Below are 20,739 nucleotides of genomic sequence, written 5' to 3'. Positions count from 1 at the left end.
CTCTAAGCCCCGCCCGACTCCGGCCCTGGACACGTCTGCGGCGCGGAGCGGCTGGGGGCTGTCGAGCCAGGTGAGACGCGGGGTCGGAGTGCAGCTTCCTCCAGTAGCCAGTGGGAGGAGGTGGTGGGCTTGGTTTCTGCAGCCCCCCGCGCTCGGGGCCGCGGTCTCCCTGGCCTGCGAGCGGCCGGCCCGGAAAAGTGGAGCTGCTGGGTGGGGGCGGGGTTGAATGGACCCCCGGCCCACAGACCCCCGAGGCCAACTGCCGGGCGAGCTCCTGCTTGCCACTTGGGACACCCCAGCACCCCAGAGCCCCTTTCCCTTCTTTACTCTTGCTCCTCTTCACTTTTTCTTTATTTTCTCTTTCTTTAAGGTTGGAGAATTCTCAGACTCCCCAGACCCGGAACTGCGAGCTGGGAGGTGAGATTCACTGACCCGAGCTCTGACCATCTTCCTGGATCGCAGAGGCCTCAATCCCCGACGTCAGGACTCTCCCCTTGTAAGTCGTGGGCTCCTTGGAGGTGCATTGGGGTGAGGGGGTCTTAATATATGTACAGTCCCTGTGTGCCCAGAGCTCTATCCCCACACACTCCCAAGAGGCAGTGGTACTCCTGGGAGTGAGGCTTCCAGGGTTCAGCAGGTGTCCCTGCCAGGCAGCACAGCCCCAGGGTCCTGTGACACTGTGGCCATCAGGTGTGGGTTGGTCAGGTAGCTACAGATGAGTGAGCAAAGCCTTCAGACCTTGGCTCCAGCACATCAGCAACTTCTGGTGTCTTTGTCCAGCCAGGTTGACTTGAGGGCCACAGTCCACATCAGTCAGGAACCCGTTCTATCACAAACACTAGGAACCCACTGTCCCAGGCTGGAGCAGATTGGGCTGGCCATCCTCACACCAAGAAATCCACAGGTGGGCAGTGGGTGTGCATTTGAAGACTCAGCACCACCAGGTAGTGTTGCAGGATATCCAGACTGCAAAGTGGCTGCTCAGTTCCAGCCATCACATCAAGGAAGAGAGAAGGAGGTGGCTATTCTCTTTCACAAAAGCAAAAGCCTCATGCTCCTGCTGCTCTCCAGCACCTTGCTCATATCTAGGTGTCATGGGAAGTTCAGTTAAGTTCAGTCACTCAGTCATATCCAACTCTTTTCAACCCCATGGACTGCAGCACGCCAGGCTTCCTTGTTCATCACCAACTTCCAGAGCGTGCTCAAACTGATGTCGGTGATGCCATCCAAAGCAGCAATCAAAGCTTGTCTTAGCCCATGAGCATCACTTGGGGCTGGGACACTGCAGCCTGGAACAAGACAGGGGCCCTGGTCACAGGAGGGAAGGGTGGACATTAGGTAGCTCACAGAGCCGGCTCAAAGCCCCTTTGCTGGACACACTGTGGGAAAGCAGAACCCACAGTCAACAAATGTTTGGCCTCCCTGGGGCCTGAGACCTGGCCTGCATGGCTGCCCCCAGAGCACAGGCTCCCACAGGAAGGACAGGCTTTGTGGCTTTGAGACAAGCTCCCTTCCTTCATCCTCTGAGTTTGAGATTTGGGAAAGAGCAACTTGGACGGGGTTGAAGGGGGTTCAGGACTGCCTGGTTTCGTGAATTTCTGGGTTGGCTTCTTGCTAAGTGGCTCACTGTGCCTTTAAGCCTCTGTCCCAGATTACCTGGAAGACAGGTCAGGTTTTCGCAGCAAAGTCTCAAGCCTCTAAAAGTGAGGGGCCTCTCAAGCCCCTTGACCACCAGCAGGGCATAGCAGTAGGTGAGGGAGGGGTTGCAACTGTGACAGGCCAGAATTCACAGCTACTGCCACTGCTGCCAAGCCCTACCAGCTGCCTGCAGGCCTGCCGCTCTGCAGGCCCCAGCCCTTTGCCTCCCAGCCTCCAGGGAAGGCCCTGGGGTCTTATCTGGCAGGAATGGGAGGAGGTCAGGCTGTTATCAGGCTTGGTGACCTGACCCCAGCCAAGGGCCCTGCAGGGTTGCAGCAGCTTTGTCTGCCTGACCCCCAGGAGGGAGCAGCCTGGTGGAAACACAGCCTCTCACATTCCTGAGGGCAGGGTTTGGCAGACTTTCAGACTCTATTGGAATTCCCTCTTTGCCTCCTCCCACGTGACCCTGGGCAAGTGGCCTAACCACTCTGCACCCCTAAAGCCAGATGAAAGGATGTGGGAAGAAATTCTCAAGTGGCACAGTGGTTAAGAATCCACCTGCCAATGCAGGAGATGCAGATGTGTGTTTGATCCCTGGGTTGGAAAGATCCCCTGGAGGAGGAAATGGCAGCCCACTCCAGTATTTTCGCCTGGAAAGTCCCATGGACAGAGGAGCCTGTTCATGGGGTCGCCAAGAATTGGACATGACTGAGTGAGCACACAAAGGAGCCAGCCCACCTCAGTGCCTCTCTGCCCTGGCCCCACCCCCAGGCAGACCCTCACCCTAAAAGCAATGGCACATGGAATCGGACCACTGGCCCCCTGGGGGGTAGAACAGGCCTCAGGAGGCCTCAGGAGGCCTCAGCCCACCCTCTGTTTCTCCTACCAGAACCCTGTGCCCCCATGATGGAGCCCCAGGAGAGTAGCATCAGGTACAGCAGGTGGGAGAATAGCCGCCCGGATGAAGTCCATGTGGCCAGCGGGCCCAGCACAGAGGAGGCCTCAGGCTGGCAGAGGTGAGGGGCCAGGAAGGAGGGGCCCCGCCTCTCCCTATGCAGACCCCTCCTGTCCTTCCTGGCAGCCACCACATCCGCAGACCCGGGCCCCACACTTTCCCTGACTTGTTCCTTCACTTGCTCCCTCCTGTCTTCCGAGTTCAGAGTGCCCAGGCTGCCCTGCTGCCCGGGGCCTGCTCCTCCTCCTCCCCCAGCTCCCATCCCCACTCCAGTCAGGGCTGCCTGGGAGTCACGTGCCTGCGGTTCTCACCCTAGGGTCTCCCAGAAGCTGTGCTCGGGCAAGCTGGGCATCGCCATGAAGGTGCTGGGGGGCGTGGCCCTCTTCTGGGTTGTGTTCATCCTGGGCTACATCACCGGCTACTACGTGCACAAGTGCAAGTAAACGCTGCCCAGACACGCCCCCAGGCGCAGGGCTGGAGGGACACCCTGTGTGCGAGAACCCTTCCATGTGCATGGACCCACCTGCCTACACAGACCACAGTGTACTCCAAGTCCTGTATAACAGCCCTGCTGTCTATACACAGCCCCCGTGTTTATACACAGCCCCCACCATGTATACACAGCGCCCCCCATGTATACACAGCGCCCCCATGTATACACAGCCGCCCCGTGTATACACAGCCCCACCATGTATACACAGCCCCCCCGTGTATACACAGCCCCCCCCGTGTATACCCAGCACCCCCATGTATACCCAGCCCCCGTGTATACCCAGCCCCTCACCATGTATAGAGGTATTCCTTGCACCAATGCACAGATTCCAGGGACTTGCATGGACACCAGTGTGCACAGCTGTCACAGGCACCCACAGACATACAGCCAAACAGGGACACGGGTACATGGGGGCACACACATGCACGCTTGGCACTTACCCACCCAGGGGCCCACGTGACTGGGAGACCAGTTCCAACCTGACTGCAGGACACGCCCAGGCTAGGCCTGCAGCCCACGGCCCCCAAACCTCCCTTCTCTCCCTACTGGGGTCCTCCCTGGGTGGGCTTTGTCCCGCCTGGCAGGCTCCTCCCCTCTCTAGCCCTTCTGACTCCCACTGTGGAAGGATGCCTCTAGGGCAGGGGTATGTATGCCTCTCTGTCCATCCACCCTCCCTAGGGACTGAGTCTTTTTCTGGGAAGAGGGGGGAGAGGGGCCTCAGCCCTTGTCCAAGACCCACTGCTGTGTCTTCCCTCCAGGAGCGTGAGCGTGTTCCCCGGGGCTGTCCACCCTGCCCCGGTGGGCTCTGCAGGAGCCTGGCCCTTCCGCCTGCACCCTGTGGGAGGCCCGAGACCCTGCACTCGGAGGTGGTCATTAAATGTCTGTTGAACAAAAACATGGATGATGGTGTCTACTGTGGGCCTCCCCAGTGAGGCATGACTGATGTGAAACTGGCTGGAGGGCATCTGGACAGCGGCTGGGAGGCCTCTCGCTGAGCTCTGGCCTTGGGATGCACCCAGTCCTGGCCAGGCCCTCTGGCGGGAGGTGGAGAACACGGGGCAGGGTGAGTTTTCATATGTGGCCAGGCCTACTCCTGTGTCTCCCTGTGTCTCCCTGCGTCTCCCTGCCTTCAGGCCCTCCTGTTCCGGGCACCCTTGTGAGAAACACTGTCTTAGGACAAAGTCCTCACTCTAGAGTTGAGGGCAGGAGATGAAGGACAGTCAGGACCCTCATGGGCTCCGCAGACCTGGGTATCAGAGACTGAGCAGCCAGGGAGGGCTCAGACCCCATGGGACTGGCTGCGGGCCTGGGTCAGGTGAGCATGGGGTGGGGCTGCACCACCCAGGTGACCCCTTGGCTTTGAGTTCCCTGCTGGGCCGGGGTTCCCCCAGCAGTGATGCTTCAGCAGGGCCTGCTGCTGGGGGGGTAGGAAGGCAGGGTAAGGGGCCATGGTGGAGGGCCTGTCCAGCACCCTGGCCTCTGGGGCCTCAGCATCCACCTCCTGAGAGACACCCCCACCCCCACCCCCCACTCGGGGAGGGGGCACCAGCTGACCCACACCTGTCTGGCCTCTTTCTGATGCCCTCTCCGGGAGTCCCTTCTGGCCATCTCAGGACTAGCACTGGGGTGGGGACTGGGGGGAGGTGGGCAGGGGGCCACCAGCCTGGCAGGTTTAGGCTGGGTGGCCTCCCTGGGCTCTAAGTGGTCAGCAGTCCAGTCCAGCGGTTCAGGGGCTGGGCCTCCCCAAGGCCTGCTGTAGCCTTGGCCAGGAGCAGGGCAACGGTACAGGACCGAAGGGAGGAGTGACCCTGGCTGTCCCCTGCCCCCCACTCTCTCTCTCTGAGGCCGGCTTGGCCTCCCTGGCTTCTGAGATGGCCTGCAGCCTCCAGGGCCACATTCCTCTGGTAGCCCCCTCCCTCCACCACAGAAGCAGGTCTGCCGATGCACAGGTCAGGAGTGTCTTGCCTGGGGCAAGGCAGGGAGGTGGGCAGGGGCTGCCAGCAGGCTGTACACAGTGCTGGGGTCTGGCCAACCCTACCCCGTGTGCCACCATGACCCAACGGGTCCCAGAATGGAGAGCTGGGGGCACCAGCTCACGCCCTGGTGGATGCTCTGTGCCCTTGGCCCCTGGGCTCTGCTGGCACTGAGTGCCTGGCCCATGGTGGGGGTTGCAGGCAGGGGCACACGGGGCACCCCCACCCCCCCCCCCCACACACACAGGAGCCACCTGAGACCCCTCCCCCTAACCCCACCCCTCCGCCCAGGGCCACAGCTGGACCCTGTAGCCAGGGTGGAGGCCATGTCCTGGCAGCCCTGGGGGAGTAGCGAGAAGAGGGGAAGGGCTTGGCCCCTCCCTCAGCAGGTCAGGATTGGTGTGGTCTGCTGGGGTCCCAGCAACTTGACTCCTTCGTGTTTGCCCCTGGGTGGAGGTCCTCTGGGCACTGCCATAGGAACTGGTTCCCAGGACCAGGATGGGGTCGAGGGCAGTAGCCTCTCTGGGCCAGGCCCCTGTGACAGGAGGTACTGCGTCTTGTTTTTCGTGGCTAGGGGACCCCTTGTCCTCAGTTCTCCCACTGACACTCCCCACACCCTCCTCCAGAAACCCTGGGAAGGATTCACCGGGAAGGAGCCCTGATGTTCTTATCGAACGTTTTTTATTAGAGGACTGGACTGACAAAAACATCAGTTTTCCTGCTGTACATTAAATATGTTTCCAAACCTCACACGCAATCAAGCTGCCCCAGAAAAAAGCAGAGGGCTGGCAGCCTCCCCCCCATCAGGGAGATCTGATGACATGTGGCCGCTGAAGCCAGCTGGGAGCCAAGGGAGCAGCTTGGCTGTTGCCCCAGCCTAGAGCTCCCTGCAGGGCTCTGCTGTGACATCCGCGCCCACCCCAGCCACGGCGTCAGCGGCCTTGACGGCCAGAGGGTCAGAGTGACAACGTGGAGGCACGACGCAGATGTCCGGTAGGTTTGGGGAACACTGTCACGGGCGCCCTCTTCTGCCTGGCCAAGTGTGGCCGCCCCAGGGCTGATGACCGGCAGTCATGCTGGTGACTGCAGAGCTGGGTTGGGTGTCAGGGCAGCCTTGCCACATCCTTCCAGGTGGGCTGGCCGGGCCCTGGGAAACCCACGTGGCTGTGCAGCAGGCCGTGTGCGCGGGGTGTGGGCCTCTGCTGCTGACGGCTGCACACTGGGGTCTGGTGGGGCTCTTGCTAATGCCTCCCCCAAACTGTCATTCTGATAAAACACTAACTGTCCTTCACAGGTCAAATAGAGAAGCCACAGTGTCACTCCACGATGGGGAAGCTGGCGGGTCCCACTGTCCTGTCCTGGCTGCTCCTGGAACAGTGAAGCCTGAGAACTGCCGGCCTGGAGCTGGAAATCACCTAGAAGGCTGGATGATGCTGAGCCTCTCAGGGCACATGCCCCGTGGTTCCAGGTGTCAGACTCCTCACGTTTCCTCCAGGTACCATCAGCTCGTCCTGGTTCGAGCTGACCACGGCTGACCATCCTGTCCACGCCGGGAAGCCCGTTTTGTGGTGGGAAACCTGCACACTGTCCTCCAGACTCAGGCATGACACCTGGTGGTGCTGGTTTACAAAAGAGTGAGCGCCCCCTGCCCCCCCCACCCCGCCCCCGGGTCTGGCCAGTGCAATGGGCGGGGTGGGCTGTCACCCCCCGCAGGCTCTGCAGCCCACCCCCAAACCATCCAGCAGCACTAGTAAGAAAAATGATTTGACCAATTCAAAGGTCACATTAAAAAAATGTTTTTATAAAAAGATGATGGTTTACGGCACCTGGAGACCCTGACGTCATCCCTTGTCTGTAAGCTGCAGTGCTGGCGCCAGAGGACTTTAAAAGACCCTGAATTGTAGAAAAATAACTGTGCAGTTCAGTAAAACACACAAGGTTCAGTTTCTCCACCTAGAGCTGAACATTCACACCAATTACGGTGTCCTTTTCCCCCTGAATACAGTGATGCGCTGTGTGTCTACATGACTGTAGAACCCTGTGAGCAGTTAATTCCATTTGAGTGACTTCATAAAGAGCACTGGCAGTCACTCCGGCTGTGAAGATGGAGTGAATTGAGCACACAACACCGTGGCCTCCCCCCATGGCAGGCAGATGGAGAACTGAACAGAGGGTGCATATATCCTAAAAACACCGAGGTGAAGAACTGTTTAATATCACCCCACGGAAGCCCTCAGGAGTGGCGCAGCAGATGGCGCAACCGTCAGCGCAGCACGGTCACATGGGCAGCGGCGAAGTCCAAGTCTGTCTTGGATGGGTACACCACCTTCAGGTGCCCCTCCTCGTCCACCACCCGGACCTGCTCCACCACCAGTGGGGTGCCCCCTGCCACTTCAGCACCCGGAGTCGCCTTGGGATCCAAGCCGTGTCCAGAGACGGCGTCAGACTCAGGGTCTGAGAGAGAGCCTTCCTCTCTGTTTTCCAGAGTGTACTTGTTGATTTCTGCCATTTTCTGCAAATGAAAAAGATCTTATTAATCGAGAGACAAGAGCCAACCCAGGGAAATCATGGTAAAGGGCCATGGATGGGCCACCAGTCCTGCGGGGCCAGCACCTTGGTGGGCGGCGTGTGCAGGGTGGGGCAGGGCTGGCTCACCAGAATGAGTGCGTCCATGATATCCTTGCAAATCTGCAGGCTGGAGGAGCTCGTCACTTCCAGGAACAGATCACTTGTGGTTTTCTTAATCTTGAAAAGAAATTGGGAAGATTTCAGGAAAGAACCAAGTTATCACAAGCAGACACCATCAACGCTGATGTCCCTTCTGCAGAAAACCCCATGGTGGCACACGGACCCAGACGTGGCCTCCCCGAGGGGTGCAGCGCACACGGTGGGTTGTGGGTGGCCACGAACGCCAGCAGCGACGTAGGTGAACAAGACCCATGACACGGCCTCACACACACTCAGACGCTGACAGCAGCCCCCACCTTGGTCTTCTCGCTGTTTGTGACCGGGGGGAAGGAGATCACGTCGCCATCTGCATCCATGAGGCAGGGGTAGTGCTCCTTCCCGTCCAGCAAGTGCAGGTACCTGGTGGGAGCACACAGTCTCAGGCTCGGCAGTAAACACAGGCTGGGGGGCTCTCTGTCAGGGCAAGGGCACGTTCCCTGGGCCTCCAGGGGCCCGATCCCAGCCGCGGGCCTCTGTCCCCAGGCACTGAGTGGATGTGCCAGTGGCCACCCTCCCCCAGACGCGCCTGCCAGGCACTGACTCTCTGAAGCCAGGAGACGCAGTGCTGACAGTGTGAGCGCCCCGAGCAGTGAGTCCCGCGCCGACCTGTGCAGGCCCGACACGTTCTGCCGCTTTTTCTGCTTCCTGTGCTCCTCGGCCTCCAGCTGCAGCTGTCGCACCAGGTCCTTGGCCTTGACCTCCCGGCGCCCCAGGGGGATGATCTACACGGGGGAGAACTTCACATGGGCCTGGTGCTGTGGGTCCTAGGGGGACGGCCAGCTGGCCGAGGAGAGCCCGCCCCCCACGTCACGTGCAGACACATGCCTTCCGAGGTCACCTAGGGGCTGAACCTGAAACCCCTTAAGGCACAGCTGCATCCCCGCGATGTGGCTCTGAGGCGGCCATGGGAGGAGACGGGGCCGGCAGTGCCTCGTGTAGGAACTGATACTAGGAGCAGGACCTTGACAGGACAACGCACACTGCACTCAGCCCCAGATCAGGGGGTTTGCAACTGGGATGTAAATGGCAGTTTTCAGTTAACTTAATGAGCAGGTGAAGGAATCACTTTCAAATCACACCTCCTTTGATGAATTTGCTTTTGAAAGTATCTGTGGACACAGCCTGCCTTATCCTCTTGCAGCAGAGCAGGGTCACATTCTGACCAGGGTGTTCTGACAATTGCCCACATGTACACTTCTCTAAAAGCACAGACGGGACACTGAGGCTGCAGACACAGCTGTGGGCCTCACCTTGAAGTCCTGGGGCGGGCGGGCAGTGTAGAGCAGGGGCCCCCGGACAGCTCCGAGGTCGTGGGTCGCGATGGTGGCCACCGTCCTCTTCTCACAGAGGTCCTCGTGCAGCTTTGTCTGCAGCAGGGGATCCAGGGCGGGAGCTCAGCGTGAGGCCCCCCATCACCCTGGCCTCCAGAGCGGCCCTGCCCGCTGCCTCCTTTCTCTGCCTCCCCAGCCACCTGTTTCTCTTGTGGAGCCTTCCTCAGCGAACTGTTATCTGCTTATTAGCAGGATTTCCTCTTTCCCCAACTCTTACTACACGATGCTCAACACTCCCAAGGATCCATCCCAAGCTAAGTTTCTGAGTGAATGAGCACAAGGGTGACTTCACAAGAAAAAACAGCCCAGATCTCAGGTCCTGGCTCGGCTCCCTCCCTGAATGCACAGCCTTCCACAGGCGGCCTCAGCCACGCAACCATGCTTGGGGTTTCCCATGGGCAAGGATGTGCTGTTTATTTTAAAACCTGGGCAGCTGTCACATAAAGACAACAAATTCCTCGTCTAGCTTAAGTTTCACAGAAACTCAACAGCTCACCTAAGAAGGTGCTGGCGAGAGCTGACAGTCCTAATACCAGCTCATGTGAGACCAAGTGTGACATTTACTACACAAGTGTAGTAGTGACATTTCAGGACTCAGGATGGAGGCCCCTCCCTACCTACCCAGGCCCAGGCACTTTGCAGGAGTGACGCCCAAGGTCTCCTGGCGCACAGCCCATCCTCCCCGCTCCACACCACAGCTGTGGGCACCCACCTGGCAGGACAGGAACCGCTTAAGCGCGTTCCCGGGCCGCAAATCCATGCCCCGCACAACAGCGCCCACGAAGAACGGCCGCACATCCCTGACCTCGGGGCTTGCCCTGATGGTCAGCAGGGCGGGGTTCTCTGACACGTGCAGGACGCGGAGCAGCAGCCGGCTGGCCTCGTCCACTACCGCGTCCGCACCCTCGCCGCTCTCCCTCTTCTTCCGCTCCCGCCTCTTCCGCCGGCCCTCCTCCTTGTCGGGGCCCTCGGCCTTGCCCCGACACCTGCCACGGCCCCCAGCACGCAGGTACTCCAGGATGGACCTGGTCTGGCAGCCGCTGACCATCTTCTCCAGGCGCTTGTCTCGCAGCCTGTTCCCCCGGAAGTTGATGTCCTTGAGCTTTGGGCAGTCAGCCAGCTCCGCTGGGATCTCGCTCAGCTGGTTGTTGGACAGGTCCAGCGTCTGCGAGGGAGACCAGGACACATCAGACCTCCAGCTCTGGTCTGTTGCTGGGCCATGAGAGGCCCCCAAGGCCCACCTTCCTTGACCGTCTGCCCTGTATCAGCAACACAACACATGCCACGCTTGCTCCTGCCCCAGTGCCCAGTATGGACACATGGACTGTCCACCGAGGGGAGGTGTGGATGGCCTGCCAGTCACCTCTCTAAAGTGCTGCTTGACCACTGTGTCCTCCTGGTAACAACTACAGCACAATTTCAGGTTGATGGTTAGGTTGAGGAAAAAAAGACAGCAAGGAAGGAGGGGAATGTTTGGTTAAGAATAAGCAGGAACTTCACACGAGAAACAAATTTCCCACAAAATAGTGATAAAGTGTTTTTACCGTTTTCAGTATTTATTTGGTGGCCTTAGTTGCCCTATGGCATGTGTGATCTTAATTTCCAGACCAAGGATCAAACTCACATCCCCTGCATTGCAAGGCAGATTCTTAACCAATGGACCCCCAGGGATGTCCCAAGATGTTTTTAAATTTTTAAGTAAATGAGCAGAAGAGAAAGAACAGAGCATGAGCAACAGTGTTACACTCCATGCTGAGATGTGACGTTTCCAGCACACAGGGGATTCTCCTGTATCCTGCATGCATGATGGATGGTAGAGTTTGCATCAGCACTGGGAGGGCTCTGGACCCTTTGCTGTGATGTGCGAGGAGGGAGTGGGGGTCACTGCTGTCTGTGCATCAGGAGGCCCGTGAGAAGGGACAGGAAGATGAAGCAGTCATGAATGTCGCTGACCTGGGGTAAGAGGTGGTGGGTGGAGGGCAGGGTCCTGTGCCCTGGGCTGGGGGGTGGGACGGACAACTCAGTTGGTGGTAAAGAGGACAGCCCCTCGCAGGAGACTGGCCACACCACTGTCCCAGGGGCCATCCAGCCCTGCAAGTAAACGGCTTCTTGTGGGGAACTCTGGCGAGACCTTGCAGAGCTCTGTTTACACCTGACCCGAGCTTAGGGACTTGACAGGGTGGCCTGGGGAGAAGCCTGCTGGCCTGGTTTAGCTGGAGCAAGCACAGGGGCCTGGCCTTTGAAAAGTGAGGCAGTGATGGGTGGCAGGGGCCTCCTGAGGACTGAGGATCAGGGAGTGCTTGGGTGAGGCCACTGTGGAGCCCCAGTGACAACCGAGTAGGCAGGCTCCTCTGGACTCTCCTGGAGTAGCACTCACACCAGCGTGGCCTGCGAGGAGCGCGGTCCTGACTGGGACACAATGGTCCCAAAAGACCCACAGCCGGGGGCAGGGTTGTCACCAGCTGGCACGGTGGGCAGGGGCTCTGATGATGCCGTCTACTGTGGTTACACAGAGGGCATCCCCAAGTTACAAAGGGACCCTTCTGTATCACTCCTGGCTGGGGCCCTCTGGCTCGGCAGTCAGGCTGCAGTGAGGCTGGGACAGCAGTGTGGAGGGGCATGGCAAAGGGTGTGCAACAGAAGAGCCTCCGCCTGGCAGGACCAGAGGCCTGGGGAGAAGGGAGCAACTGCCAAGCAGGCTCTGATCCTGCACTCAACCTGGAAACAGAAAGAAAAGGTGAGCCCGATGCAGTCTCCAAGTGTCACCGGGCTGCAGGTTAACTCAGCAGTCACAGTGTCGCCTCTCTTGGCCTGCCCCTCCAGGCGGGTGAGACTGGGCAGGTGGGCAGATGGGCTGAAACGTGGCCCTTCCAGGCCACCCTGTGTCACCCCGCCCCCCCACCCAATAGGACATGGCGGTGCCCCCGTCCCGCAGGTGGGCAGTGCTGAGCCCACGTGTCCTGCATCAGAAGACGCCTGCTCTGGAGGACTGGCCAGGGCCACCTAGACTGATGTCTGCGTGTGCACACTCAGCCCGGCTGGGGCCAGACAAGTTGGGTCCCGCGCCCGCAGGGAGGCTGTGAGCAGGGACAAAGGGCTGCTGTGTCACCGTCAGGTCTGACCTGCACACCCAGCCTTGGGGTCTCCGGCACCATCCAGAGGCGCTTTGGCCAAACAGCTTGGACTCCACTGGCACCTCTGTGGCGTGTAAGCACAGCCGCCGATGGTGGAGTGTGTCTGCCTCCGTGCTAAGACCCTGAGACAGCAGCAGGGGAGGCGCCAGCAAGGAATGGGGGCAGGAGGGATCCCCAGTCCTAACAGAGCCGTGCCAGGCCAGCAGCCTGGTGAAGGGGTCTCCACAAGGCAGGTGCAGGGGTATCGGGGCGGAGTCGTACAGGGCAACGATCACTAACACTGGGTATTTCTGAGCAGAGAGTGGTGGCAGCTCAGGACCTGCCCTGAGGCTCTTGGCAGAGGAGGGGGCTGGGCAGCTGCCCGGTCTCTGGGGGCCATGCCCAGCAGAAACAGGAGACCACTAACAAGCAAAGACTGCCCCCAGCAGCACCATGTGCCACAACCAGCCCCACCTAAACTGCAGATTTGATGTGGAGTGGAGTCCACAGGTTTCCCAAGTGGACCAGGAGCGCTGGGGAGGTGGGCAGGGGGGGAGGGAGTGGGGGGCGGCGTTGGGGCTCCAGGAGATGGGAGAAACCTGGACATAACATCCACACAGGGAGTTCAACTGCACAGGAGGACAGGAGAGAGGAAATGCATAATCACCAAGGGGAGAATTAAGTGCACTTGGAGGCACCTCCTTCAAGGCACCTTCCAGGACACCCACCCATTCCCTCCCTCCTGTAGGTGACACTGGCTGGGCACGGCCAGTCTCCGCCCTAGACGACAACTTGACCACTGCCGGGCCACGCTGCAGGGGAAGGATGCTAACTTCCTGGCTGAGACCACAGACATACACTATCTCTGGGGGTGTGGAAGAACCCCCCTGCTCCAGGACCCACCATCTCCAGCAGCAACTGAGAAAATAAAAAGCCAGCGCTTCTCTGTGGAAGCTGATTCTGGGGTGTCCTCCTAGGTGAGTGACACTGAGCCTGGCACCGGCACGATGGGACAGCGCTCCTTCCGCTGACGGATGTGCTGCCCCAGCACAGCTGGGGCACGTCTGTCCTGCCCGTCCCTCCAGCAGTCCCCAGCGGGGGCGCCACGGGTCTGGGGAGTGGTCACTGACAGTGAGGGCAGAGTGCTGTGTGGGGGCCCATCTCTGGCTTATCACAGTCCAGCGGCTGAGTCCATGGGTAACGGAACCCGGTGGGAAGAAGCCTGGCTGGGGGCCCTGAGGCTGGGCTGATGAGGAAGCTGGGCTCTCCAGGCAGCGTGGGCCAGGAAGGGGAGGACAGCTCTCTGTGCAGCCTCCTTGCCCCTGGGGCTGCAGTGGAGACGAGGGTCCGGCCTTCACGACTCCCAGGTGAGTGGACACCAAGGCACTCACATGGGCCCTCTGTGGACTGGGGGGGTGAGCGGGACAAGCAGAGGCTGTGTGCTGTCACTCTGGCGGCCCCTCCCGGTGTCCACATCCACATGCTGCGTCTCCCACGACTCTCGACTGAGCTCTGCTTACAGAATCAGCAGGATGCAGTGGACCCAGTGGGCTGCGGGGTCTAGGTCTGCTTCCTGAGAGGGCCTGACTCCGGAGCCCTGAGCCACCACGTGAGGGCAGACCATCTGCCTGAGGCGGGAGACGTCCCGAGATGACACAGAGGAGTCAGCCGTGTCAGCTGAGCCCAGCCCGAGCCCACAGCAGCTGACTGCAGCCACACGAGCCATCAACAGCCAGGCGGCGTTGGTCCAGCTGGGCCGGCCCAGAGTGGATGACCAGGAGCAAAGAAAACTGCTGTTGTGTTAAGTCACAACCTTGGTACGGCTATAAAGCCCCAGAGGACACACACCAGCGCTGTCACCGCACTTTCTTCATGACACCACGGTTACCCTCACAGTTCTCACAGGGGAGGGGACGGGCAGGAGCCCAGGGTGCTGCTACAAGACGCTGAACTGAACCCACACTTTCCCGTTCTGAGCTCAGCTGTCCCCCACAGTGTAGGAAGAACAGAGAACACTGGTGTCCTTGCAGCTCCAGCAGGTGGAGGGACTCTGCTTCACCCAGTTTGAGCAGCCGTTCCCCAAGGAGGCATCACTTTAGAAAAGGCCCCCAAAGGACATCCAAGTCCAACCAGATTCCCTGCAGCTCTGACGTGATGCTCTCCAAGAAATGGCCTCTTCATGTAACAGAGATGGATGAGAGTCTAGAAATAGGAACAAGGTGGGCCAGGAAACTGGGGGCTGAGCAGTGACACATTCTCTCTGACCTGAGGGAGGGCATTCTGGGCACAAGAAAGACGACTTTACTGAGCAGGTATGCAGAGGTACACAGAACATTAAAGAAACAAAACAAACACAAACTTTCACCTTCTGTAAAATCAAGAGAGTAGGAGAAGAGTGACGGAACAGAAATGGCTTATGCCATGTGTCACACCAGCCTCTTAGGGAAGCTATGAAGCTACAGCCCTGGGGACCAGTGCCCGGGAGTTGTTCCAGGAGCTTCCTGGGCGCCTTCCTGGAAACACCAGCAGGTAAGCGTCACTCTGTTCTCATGACCACACACACGCACTTCTACCCTGACACAATGTTGTTGTTGTTTAGTCACTAAGTCGTGGCGTGTCACTCTGTTCTTGTGACCACACACACACACACACTTCTATCCTGACACAATGTTGTTGTTGTTTAGAAACTAAGTCATGTCCAACTCTTTGCAATGCCATGGACCAAGGCACGCCAGGCTCCTCTGTCCTCCACTATCTCACGTCTATCGAGTCAGTGATGCCATCCAACCATCTCATCTTCTGTCACCCCCTTCTCCTGCCCTCAATTCTGCCCAGCATCAGAATCTTTTCCAATGAGTTGACTCTTCACATCAGGTGGCCAAAGTATTGGAGCTTCAGCATCAGTCCTTCCAATGAATATTCAGGGTTGATTTCCTTTAGGATTAACTGGTTTGATCTCCTTGGTGTCCAAGGGACTCTCAAGAGTCGTTTCCAGCACCACAATTTGAAAGCATCAATTCTTCAGCCTTCTTTATGATCCAACTCTCACATCCCTACATGACTACCGGGAAAACCACAGATTTGTCTATACCGACCTTTGTTGGCAAGCGATGTCTCTGCTTTTTAATCCTGACACAGACATTTATAAAATGAGTTGGCAACATCTCAAGAGCAATTCCCACTGCAAAAAGGTCAGTTGCTAAACTGCATACACATTTGATTGTTTAAAAAAAGTCTGCACAAAAGGGATGGAAAACAAGTGAAAGAAACAGAGGCCTGCCTCTTTAAGGACAAGAGCCTCTAGACTGGACTTCGGCCGTGGTGCCAGCAACCTCTGCCCTTCCGTCTCTTCCTCAATAGATTTACTAGGCCCTTGTTATGAGCCCAGCATTGTTTGACCTGGGGTCCCCGTATAAATAAAACAAGCAAGCAGTCCCTAGACAGAACAGTATAGATAGAGAATACTGCAAGCTATTCGCTGTGTACTCTGGGCAATCCTTCCCGCCTTCTGTAAGACAGGAATAACCACCCCTGCCTTGAAAAGTCGCTGCTGGGGTCAAGTGAACTATCCTGTGAGATCACACGAGGGGCCTTAAGTAAATTCCAGTCACTTCACAGCTTCCTGCCCTGTCTGGGAGGCCCCGCGCACAAAGCTCACTGTCCTTTCGCAAATATTTGGAGAGAAAAACATTTAGCAATGAGTCCCTGCTGCTGATCTGCTTCCGACCTGAGCGGGAAGCCCATCCAGTTGGCAATCAAGAAACACAATCACTTGTGTTAAGTGTTAAAAGTCCATTTGTGAGCAGAATGTGATGCGAGCCGCGAGACCGCCAAAGGATGGAGGTCAGGTGAGTGGGAAGGGACCTGGGGGTGAACCGGCTTCCCAGCGGTGCCGACGCTGCGGTGGCCATTCCCTGCCGAGGAGGAACGGCTCAGCACCGGGAGAAGTTCGCCCACCGCGGCTACCAGAGGGCGCGCCCCGCTCGCCCGCCCTCCCCGCTGACCTTGAGCGACGCCAGGTGGGCGATGTCAGGGCTGAGCTCCCGGAGGCAGTTGTCGGCCGCCGCCAGTTCGCTGAGCAACGGCAGCGCGCCGGGGAGGAAAAGCGCGGCGGGGAAGGCGTCCAGGCGGTTGCCGGTGAGGTTGAGGGTCTGCAGCCGCGGCGCGCAGCGCGCCAGGTCGGCTGGCAGCTCGCGCAGCCGGTTGCCGCTAAGGTTGAGGCTCTGCAGCTGCGGGAGGCCCGGCGGCTCGGCGGGACCTAGGCCCTGGCCCGGCGGCAGCGCCTCCAGCGCGTTGCCCGACAGGTCCAGTACACGCAGCGCGGGCAGCGGACCGAGCTCGGGACTCAGGCCGGGCCCCAGCGCGTTGCGCCGCAGCACGAGGCTGTGCAGCTGCGGGAGGCCTTGAGCCAGGCCGGGGCCCGGCTCGCGCAGGCTCCCGCAGCCGCTCACCTCCAGGTAATGCAGCAGCGGTAGGGTGAAGAGCCGCGGCGGCAGCCGCCCGCCCGCAGCGCGCACCCGCTCCTCCAGTCCGGGCCCGGTCAGCAGCAGCTCCCGCCGCCGCTCCCGCTCCGCCAGGTCCAGCTCGGGCCAGGCCTCCGATACTGCAGCCGCCGCCGCCGCCATCGCGCCGCCGCACCCGCAGCCCCTGCAGGGGCACTTCCGGGGCACGCGGTGTAACTTCCGGTCTGAGCCGGAAGGCGCCATCGAGAGCGGCGCGGACGCTAGAGCGCCACCGCGAGCGTCTTAAAGGAGCCGGGTAGGGTGGGGGGGGGCGTTGATCCCTTCAGCGCCTTGGACCGGGTTCTCGCTGTGAGCATAGGACTTTGGAGCGTCAGGCCGCCGGTCGAGCCCTCCCACCCGCGAGGCTGTCGGGAAGCAGCAGGGACGACCGAGTCCCTAAGAAAGACTGGAGAGCGAATCTGCGGACTCGTCGGCCTCACGGCCCGGGGGAGGTGCCCGGGAACGTCGTGACTCCCCGGGCTAAAGGCCATCTACAGGGCGAAGGGGGAGGAGATGAGTGGCTTTTAGGGGAGATGAACGGGCCTTAGAATGACAGACGGGCGGGAGGACCGTGTAACACCGGCTATGTTGTCCTTCCTAGTCCCACGGGGGTCTCGGACGACTGAGTTCCTTTGGGAGGCTGTGTTTAGGCAAGAAGGGGAGTTCAGACAAGGCTCTCCCTGCATTGACTGATTTTCAGGGGCACACAGCTCAGAATAGCCAACGTACCGAGGTACACGTTTCCGGGTGGCATAGTCCGCCACCCTTCAAACTCAACCAAGTTCATCTCGGTTGTTTCCCATCTGTTGGCTCTCTTTCCCTGCCCTGTGGCCATAATCACCTCCGTGCGTGCCTACTCATTCGTGTCTGACTCTGCAACCCCATGAACTGTAGCCAGCCAGGCTCCTCTGTCCATGGGATTCTCCAGGCAAGAACAGTGCAGTGGGTTGCCATTTCCTCCTCCAGGGGATCTTCCCGACCCAAGGATCGAACCCGTGTCTCCAACATCTCCTGCGTTGGCAGGTGCGTTCTTCACCACTGCGCCACCCAGGAAGCCCTATAAAGCCCCAGCCGTCCTGTAATCAGAGTTGAGATGACTTTGCCTTGTCGCAATCGTCAAATAAGTCTTCTTTGCTGTTTTTAACAAGCACCTTGTGCACTTTTTTTCTTTATAGGTTAGTGGTTTGTGTATTGGAGTCACCAGGAAATTACAAATGAATGATGCCCCAGCCCCTTGTCCAGAAATGCTGGCCTAGCAGTCTGGGCTGCAGCTCGGGTGTGGGGATTTACACGCTCCACAGGCATTTCTGTTGGGCAGGCAAGTTTGTGAGGCTGCTTGGGAGCAGACAGTTTCCCTGTGTTAGGACGCACCAGCGGAAGTGTTTGGAGGAGGGGGTGAGAGGAATAGTGCTGAGGTCGACTGTACTATTCTCTGCTCCTGTTTTTGTTAACCCCTCACCCCAGCAGAATTGCCAGTTTCATTTTGTTTTGAAATTTCTGAACATTGTATTGAAGGGTGATGGACTTCCAGAAAAGTGTGCACAAAGTGTAAGTGGATTTAGTCCAGACCGAACACATCTGTGAAGCCATCATGAAGCTCAAGAAAACTGATCACCAGTCCCTACAAAACCCCCTTGTACCCTGACACTGTAGTTTTGCTGCTTTTTTTGCGCTTCCTGTATATGGTGCAGGGCCAGGCCTAGGTCTGCGGGAGTCATCTGTGTGTGGGTAACACTTGTGCATTGTCTGCTGTCTGATGTTTCAGTATGTTTGAATGAGTGTGTGTGTGCTCAGTTGTTATCTGACTCTGAACCCCATGGACTGTAGCCCGCCAGCCTCCTCTGTCCATGGGGATTTTCCAGGCTAGAATACTGGAGTGGGTTGTCATTTCCTCCTCCAGGGGATCTTCAGGACACAGGGATTGGCATCTCCTTCACTGGCAGGCACGTTCTTTACCATGGCGCCACCTGGGAAGTCTTGTGAATATACCATGTTTATTTCTAGCAGAGCCTTTGTGCTGCGCTGATTTCACCCTTGTCACCTTGTGACCCCACACAGGAAAGACACGTTTTTGTCTTGGTCACTGTTGTGACCAGTTCCATCTGTGAAGGACAGGCAGTGACTGTCCCAAGGTCAGGAGAGGTGAGGGTAGGCCCCTAAGATCTCATCCACCCTTGCACTTCCCTCCACGTGCTGCTGCAGCCATATCCAGAAGAGCTTTCGGTCTCCTCAGTGACTTCTTGGAAGATTGTACATACCTACTTAGTATCCGTGGCTTTCAGTTCCTGGGACCTGCATGTCCTCTTGCCTGCTTAGTTTCCTGGAGTATGTTTCTGGGTGGCTGTGTGACAGCTTGTGCTATCACATACCATCTTGATAGACAATGCGGGTAGTAACAGTTGTATGGGAGCTGACACTGGACACCACCAACCACCATCACCAGGAGGGAGGAATAGTCCCTCATGAGACAAGCTGAAAGCAGATGGCCATGTGGAGAACACGCACTGAGCTGCACATGGCGGCATGAGTGACAGATCACGGAAGGACGGTTCCGTGTGCACAGCTTAAACGTGTCAGACTCGGGATTCCATCATGAAGGGATCCCCGCCTCTGTGGTGAGTCCATGAAGACAGCCGAGGTGGATCCTGGGGATGGTGCGAGCAGACCCCAACGCTATGGCTGCTCCTTCCCCAGCCTGGCCCAGCTGCTGGGTCGGCCTGTGGGGGCAGCCAGTCCAGCCAGACCCCTCTCCATCCCCTTCCCTACCTGAGTCCTGGTTCCATCACTGTCCATACCCTGGTTCCTGCCCATGTCCCTGCCCTGGTTGAAGCTGGGGGCTGGAGGCCCTGGGCGCCAGCCTCACTTGCCCTCCTGCCTCTGGCCCAGCTTTAGGATCCCCGAATTTGGTGAACAGCACTCCCAAGTGTTGTCTCCTTACCCCCGGGGGAAGGAAGATCTCGATCCAGAACCCTCGCAGTGGTGCCAGCAGTCACCCCACAGCATCAGACGGGATGCTGCTCCCCTCCATTTCCAGGACTGGTCCCCGGACACCAGGAGGCACTAATAGTGAAGGCATGGCCAGATGACTGGTGCAGAGGTGGCCGTGGGCCAGTCCTGGGGAGCCCTCAACCTTCAGGATAAGGGTCGTGAAAGGGGGCCATGGGGATGAGCCAGACCCAGGCTGCCTGCTCACAAGACCACCCCTTTCAGAATCTGACTCCGCTCACCACTTGCCCTGTGGGATACCTCTTGATGGGGAGGGGCCTGCACACTGCCCCTGCACTTGAGCGCTCAGACTTGGGTGGGGGTGGGGTAGGGGCTGTGGTGTCCTTCATCCTAAAGCTGGGTGGGGGGAGGGGCTTCCTCCTGCCCCCCTGGGAGGCATCCCCAGGTGCCTTGGGCCAGAAGGAAGCCTGGAGCAATTTCAAGGCCATTTGGGCAGGTGGATGGACCCACGCCTTCAGTCTCCCCCATCCCCGCCATGGGCTCAGCACCTTCCCCACCTGAGCTGAAGGAGTGGAGGCTGCCTGGGCGGATCTGCTGTGTGCATGGGGGTAGGTGGGGGCCTTGTTATAACCTTCCTCTCAGCTCCATTCCAGGCGGGGACCGAGGCAGAGACAAGCAAATCTGGACTCCACTACCTGGAACCTGTGCCCGCACCCCTGTTCCAGGGTGCAGAGAGGTGCAGGGCATAGCGTTGACGTCTGGGTGAGGGTTTGGGCACTGATCCGGTCTCCCTGCCTACAGTGGAGGTGAGAACAGCTGCCCCGCAGGTCCTCAGAGGGTTCCAGAACACCCACGCGGGGGCACAGGACCTGCATAGAATTGCTCCCAACGCAGCAGCTCAGGAGGTCGCTGCCTTAAGCCCTGACCCCAGACCCAGGAGCTGCAACCCCCCACCCAGGGCTTCCCTGCCCCCAGTGGTGGCAGCAGTTGGGGAGGGATGGCTGCAGGCCCCAGGGCTCCCAGGGCTCCCAGGACTCGGCGCACGTTGCTCTGCAGGCTCT

General features: G+C 59.0%; 2 protein-coding genes across 2 annotated transcripts; one reads left to right on the top strand and one right to left on the bottom strand.

The window, feature by feature from the left end:
- The first annotated feature begins 4 nt into the window (after window positions 1-4).
- SMIM1 (small integral membrane protein 1 (Vel blood group)) lies at window positions 5-5,808 on the top strand. Its single transcript, XM_061160539.1, has 5 exons — window positions 5-70; window positions 371-496; window positions 2,528-2,654; window positions 2,910-4,149; window positions 5,686-5,808. Exons 3-4 carry the CDS (start codon window positions 2,542-2,544, stop codon window positions 3,034-3,036), a joined length of 240 nt encoding a protein of 79 aa, XP_061016522.1. The 5' UTR covers window positions 5-70; window positions 371-496; window positions 2,528-2,541; the 3' UTR covers window positions 3,037-4,149; window positions 5,686-5,808.
- Window positions 5,724-16,951, bottom strand: LRRC47 (leucine rich repeat containing 47). The gene is made up of 7 exons (XM_061160535.1): window positions 16,235-16,951; window positions 9,830-10,282; window positions 9,037-9,153; window positions 8,393-8,508; window positions 8,044-8,146; window positions 7,715-7,804; window positions 5,724-7,571 (listed from the first exon to the last, which is right to left on the bottom strand). Exons 1-7 carry the CDS (start codon window positions 16,934-16,936, stop codon window positions 7,323-7,325), a joined length of 1,830 nt encoding a protein of 609 aa, XP_061016518.1. The 5' UTR covers window positions 16,937-16,951; the 3' UTR covers window positions 5,724-7,322.
- Window positions 16,952-20,739: the final 3,788 nt, after the last annotated feature.

This window comes from Dama dama, chromosome 14 (genome assembly GCF_033118175.1).
Source record: "Dama dama isolate Ldn47 chromosome 14, ASM3311817v1, whole genome shotgun sequence".
Lineage (NCBI taxonomy): Eukaryota > Metazoa > Chordata > Mammalia > Artiodactyla > Cervidae > Dama > Dama dama.
Note: the sequence above shows the minus strand (reverse complement) of the source record. Positions and strands in the feature narration are given on the sequence as shown.

Excerpts from the sequence above, each read along its gene's own strand:
- SMIM1 (XM_061160539.1), top strand. The coding sequence starts at position 2,542 with ATGATGGAGCCCCAGGAGAGTAGCATCAGGTACAGCAGGTGGGAGAAT. Across the intron at positions 2,655-2,909 it reads GAGGCCTCAGGCTGGCAGAG|GGTCTCCCAGAAGCTGTGCT; the intron begins GTGAGGGGCCAG and ends TTCTCACCCTAG.
- LRRC47 (XM_061160535.1), bottom strand. The coding sequence starts at position 16,936 with ATGGCGCCTTCCGGCTCAGACCGGAAGTTACACCGCGTGCCCCGGAAG. Across the intron at positions 8,509-9,036 it reads GCCCGCCCCAGGACTTCAAG|ATCATCCCCCTGGGGCGCCG; the intron begins GTGAGGCCCACA and ends TCCCCCGTGTAG. Across the intron at positions 7,805-8,043 it reads CAAACAGCGAGAAGACCAAG|ATTAAGAAAACCACAAGTGA; the intron begins GTGGGGGCTGCT and ends TTTCTTTTCAAG.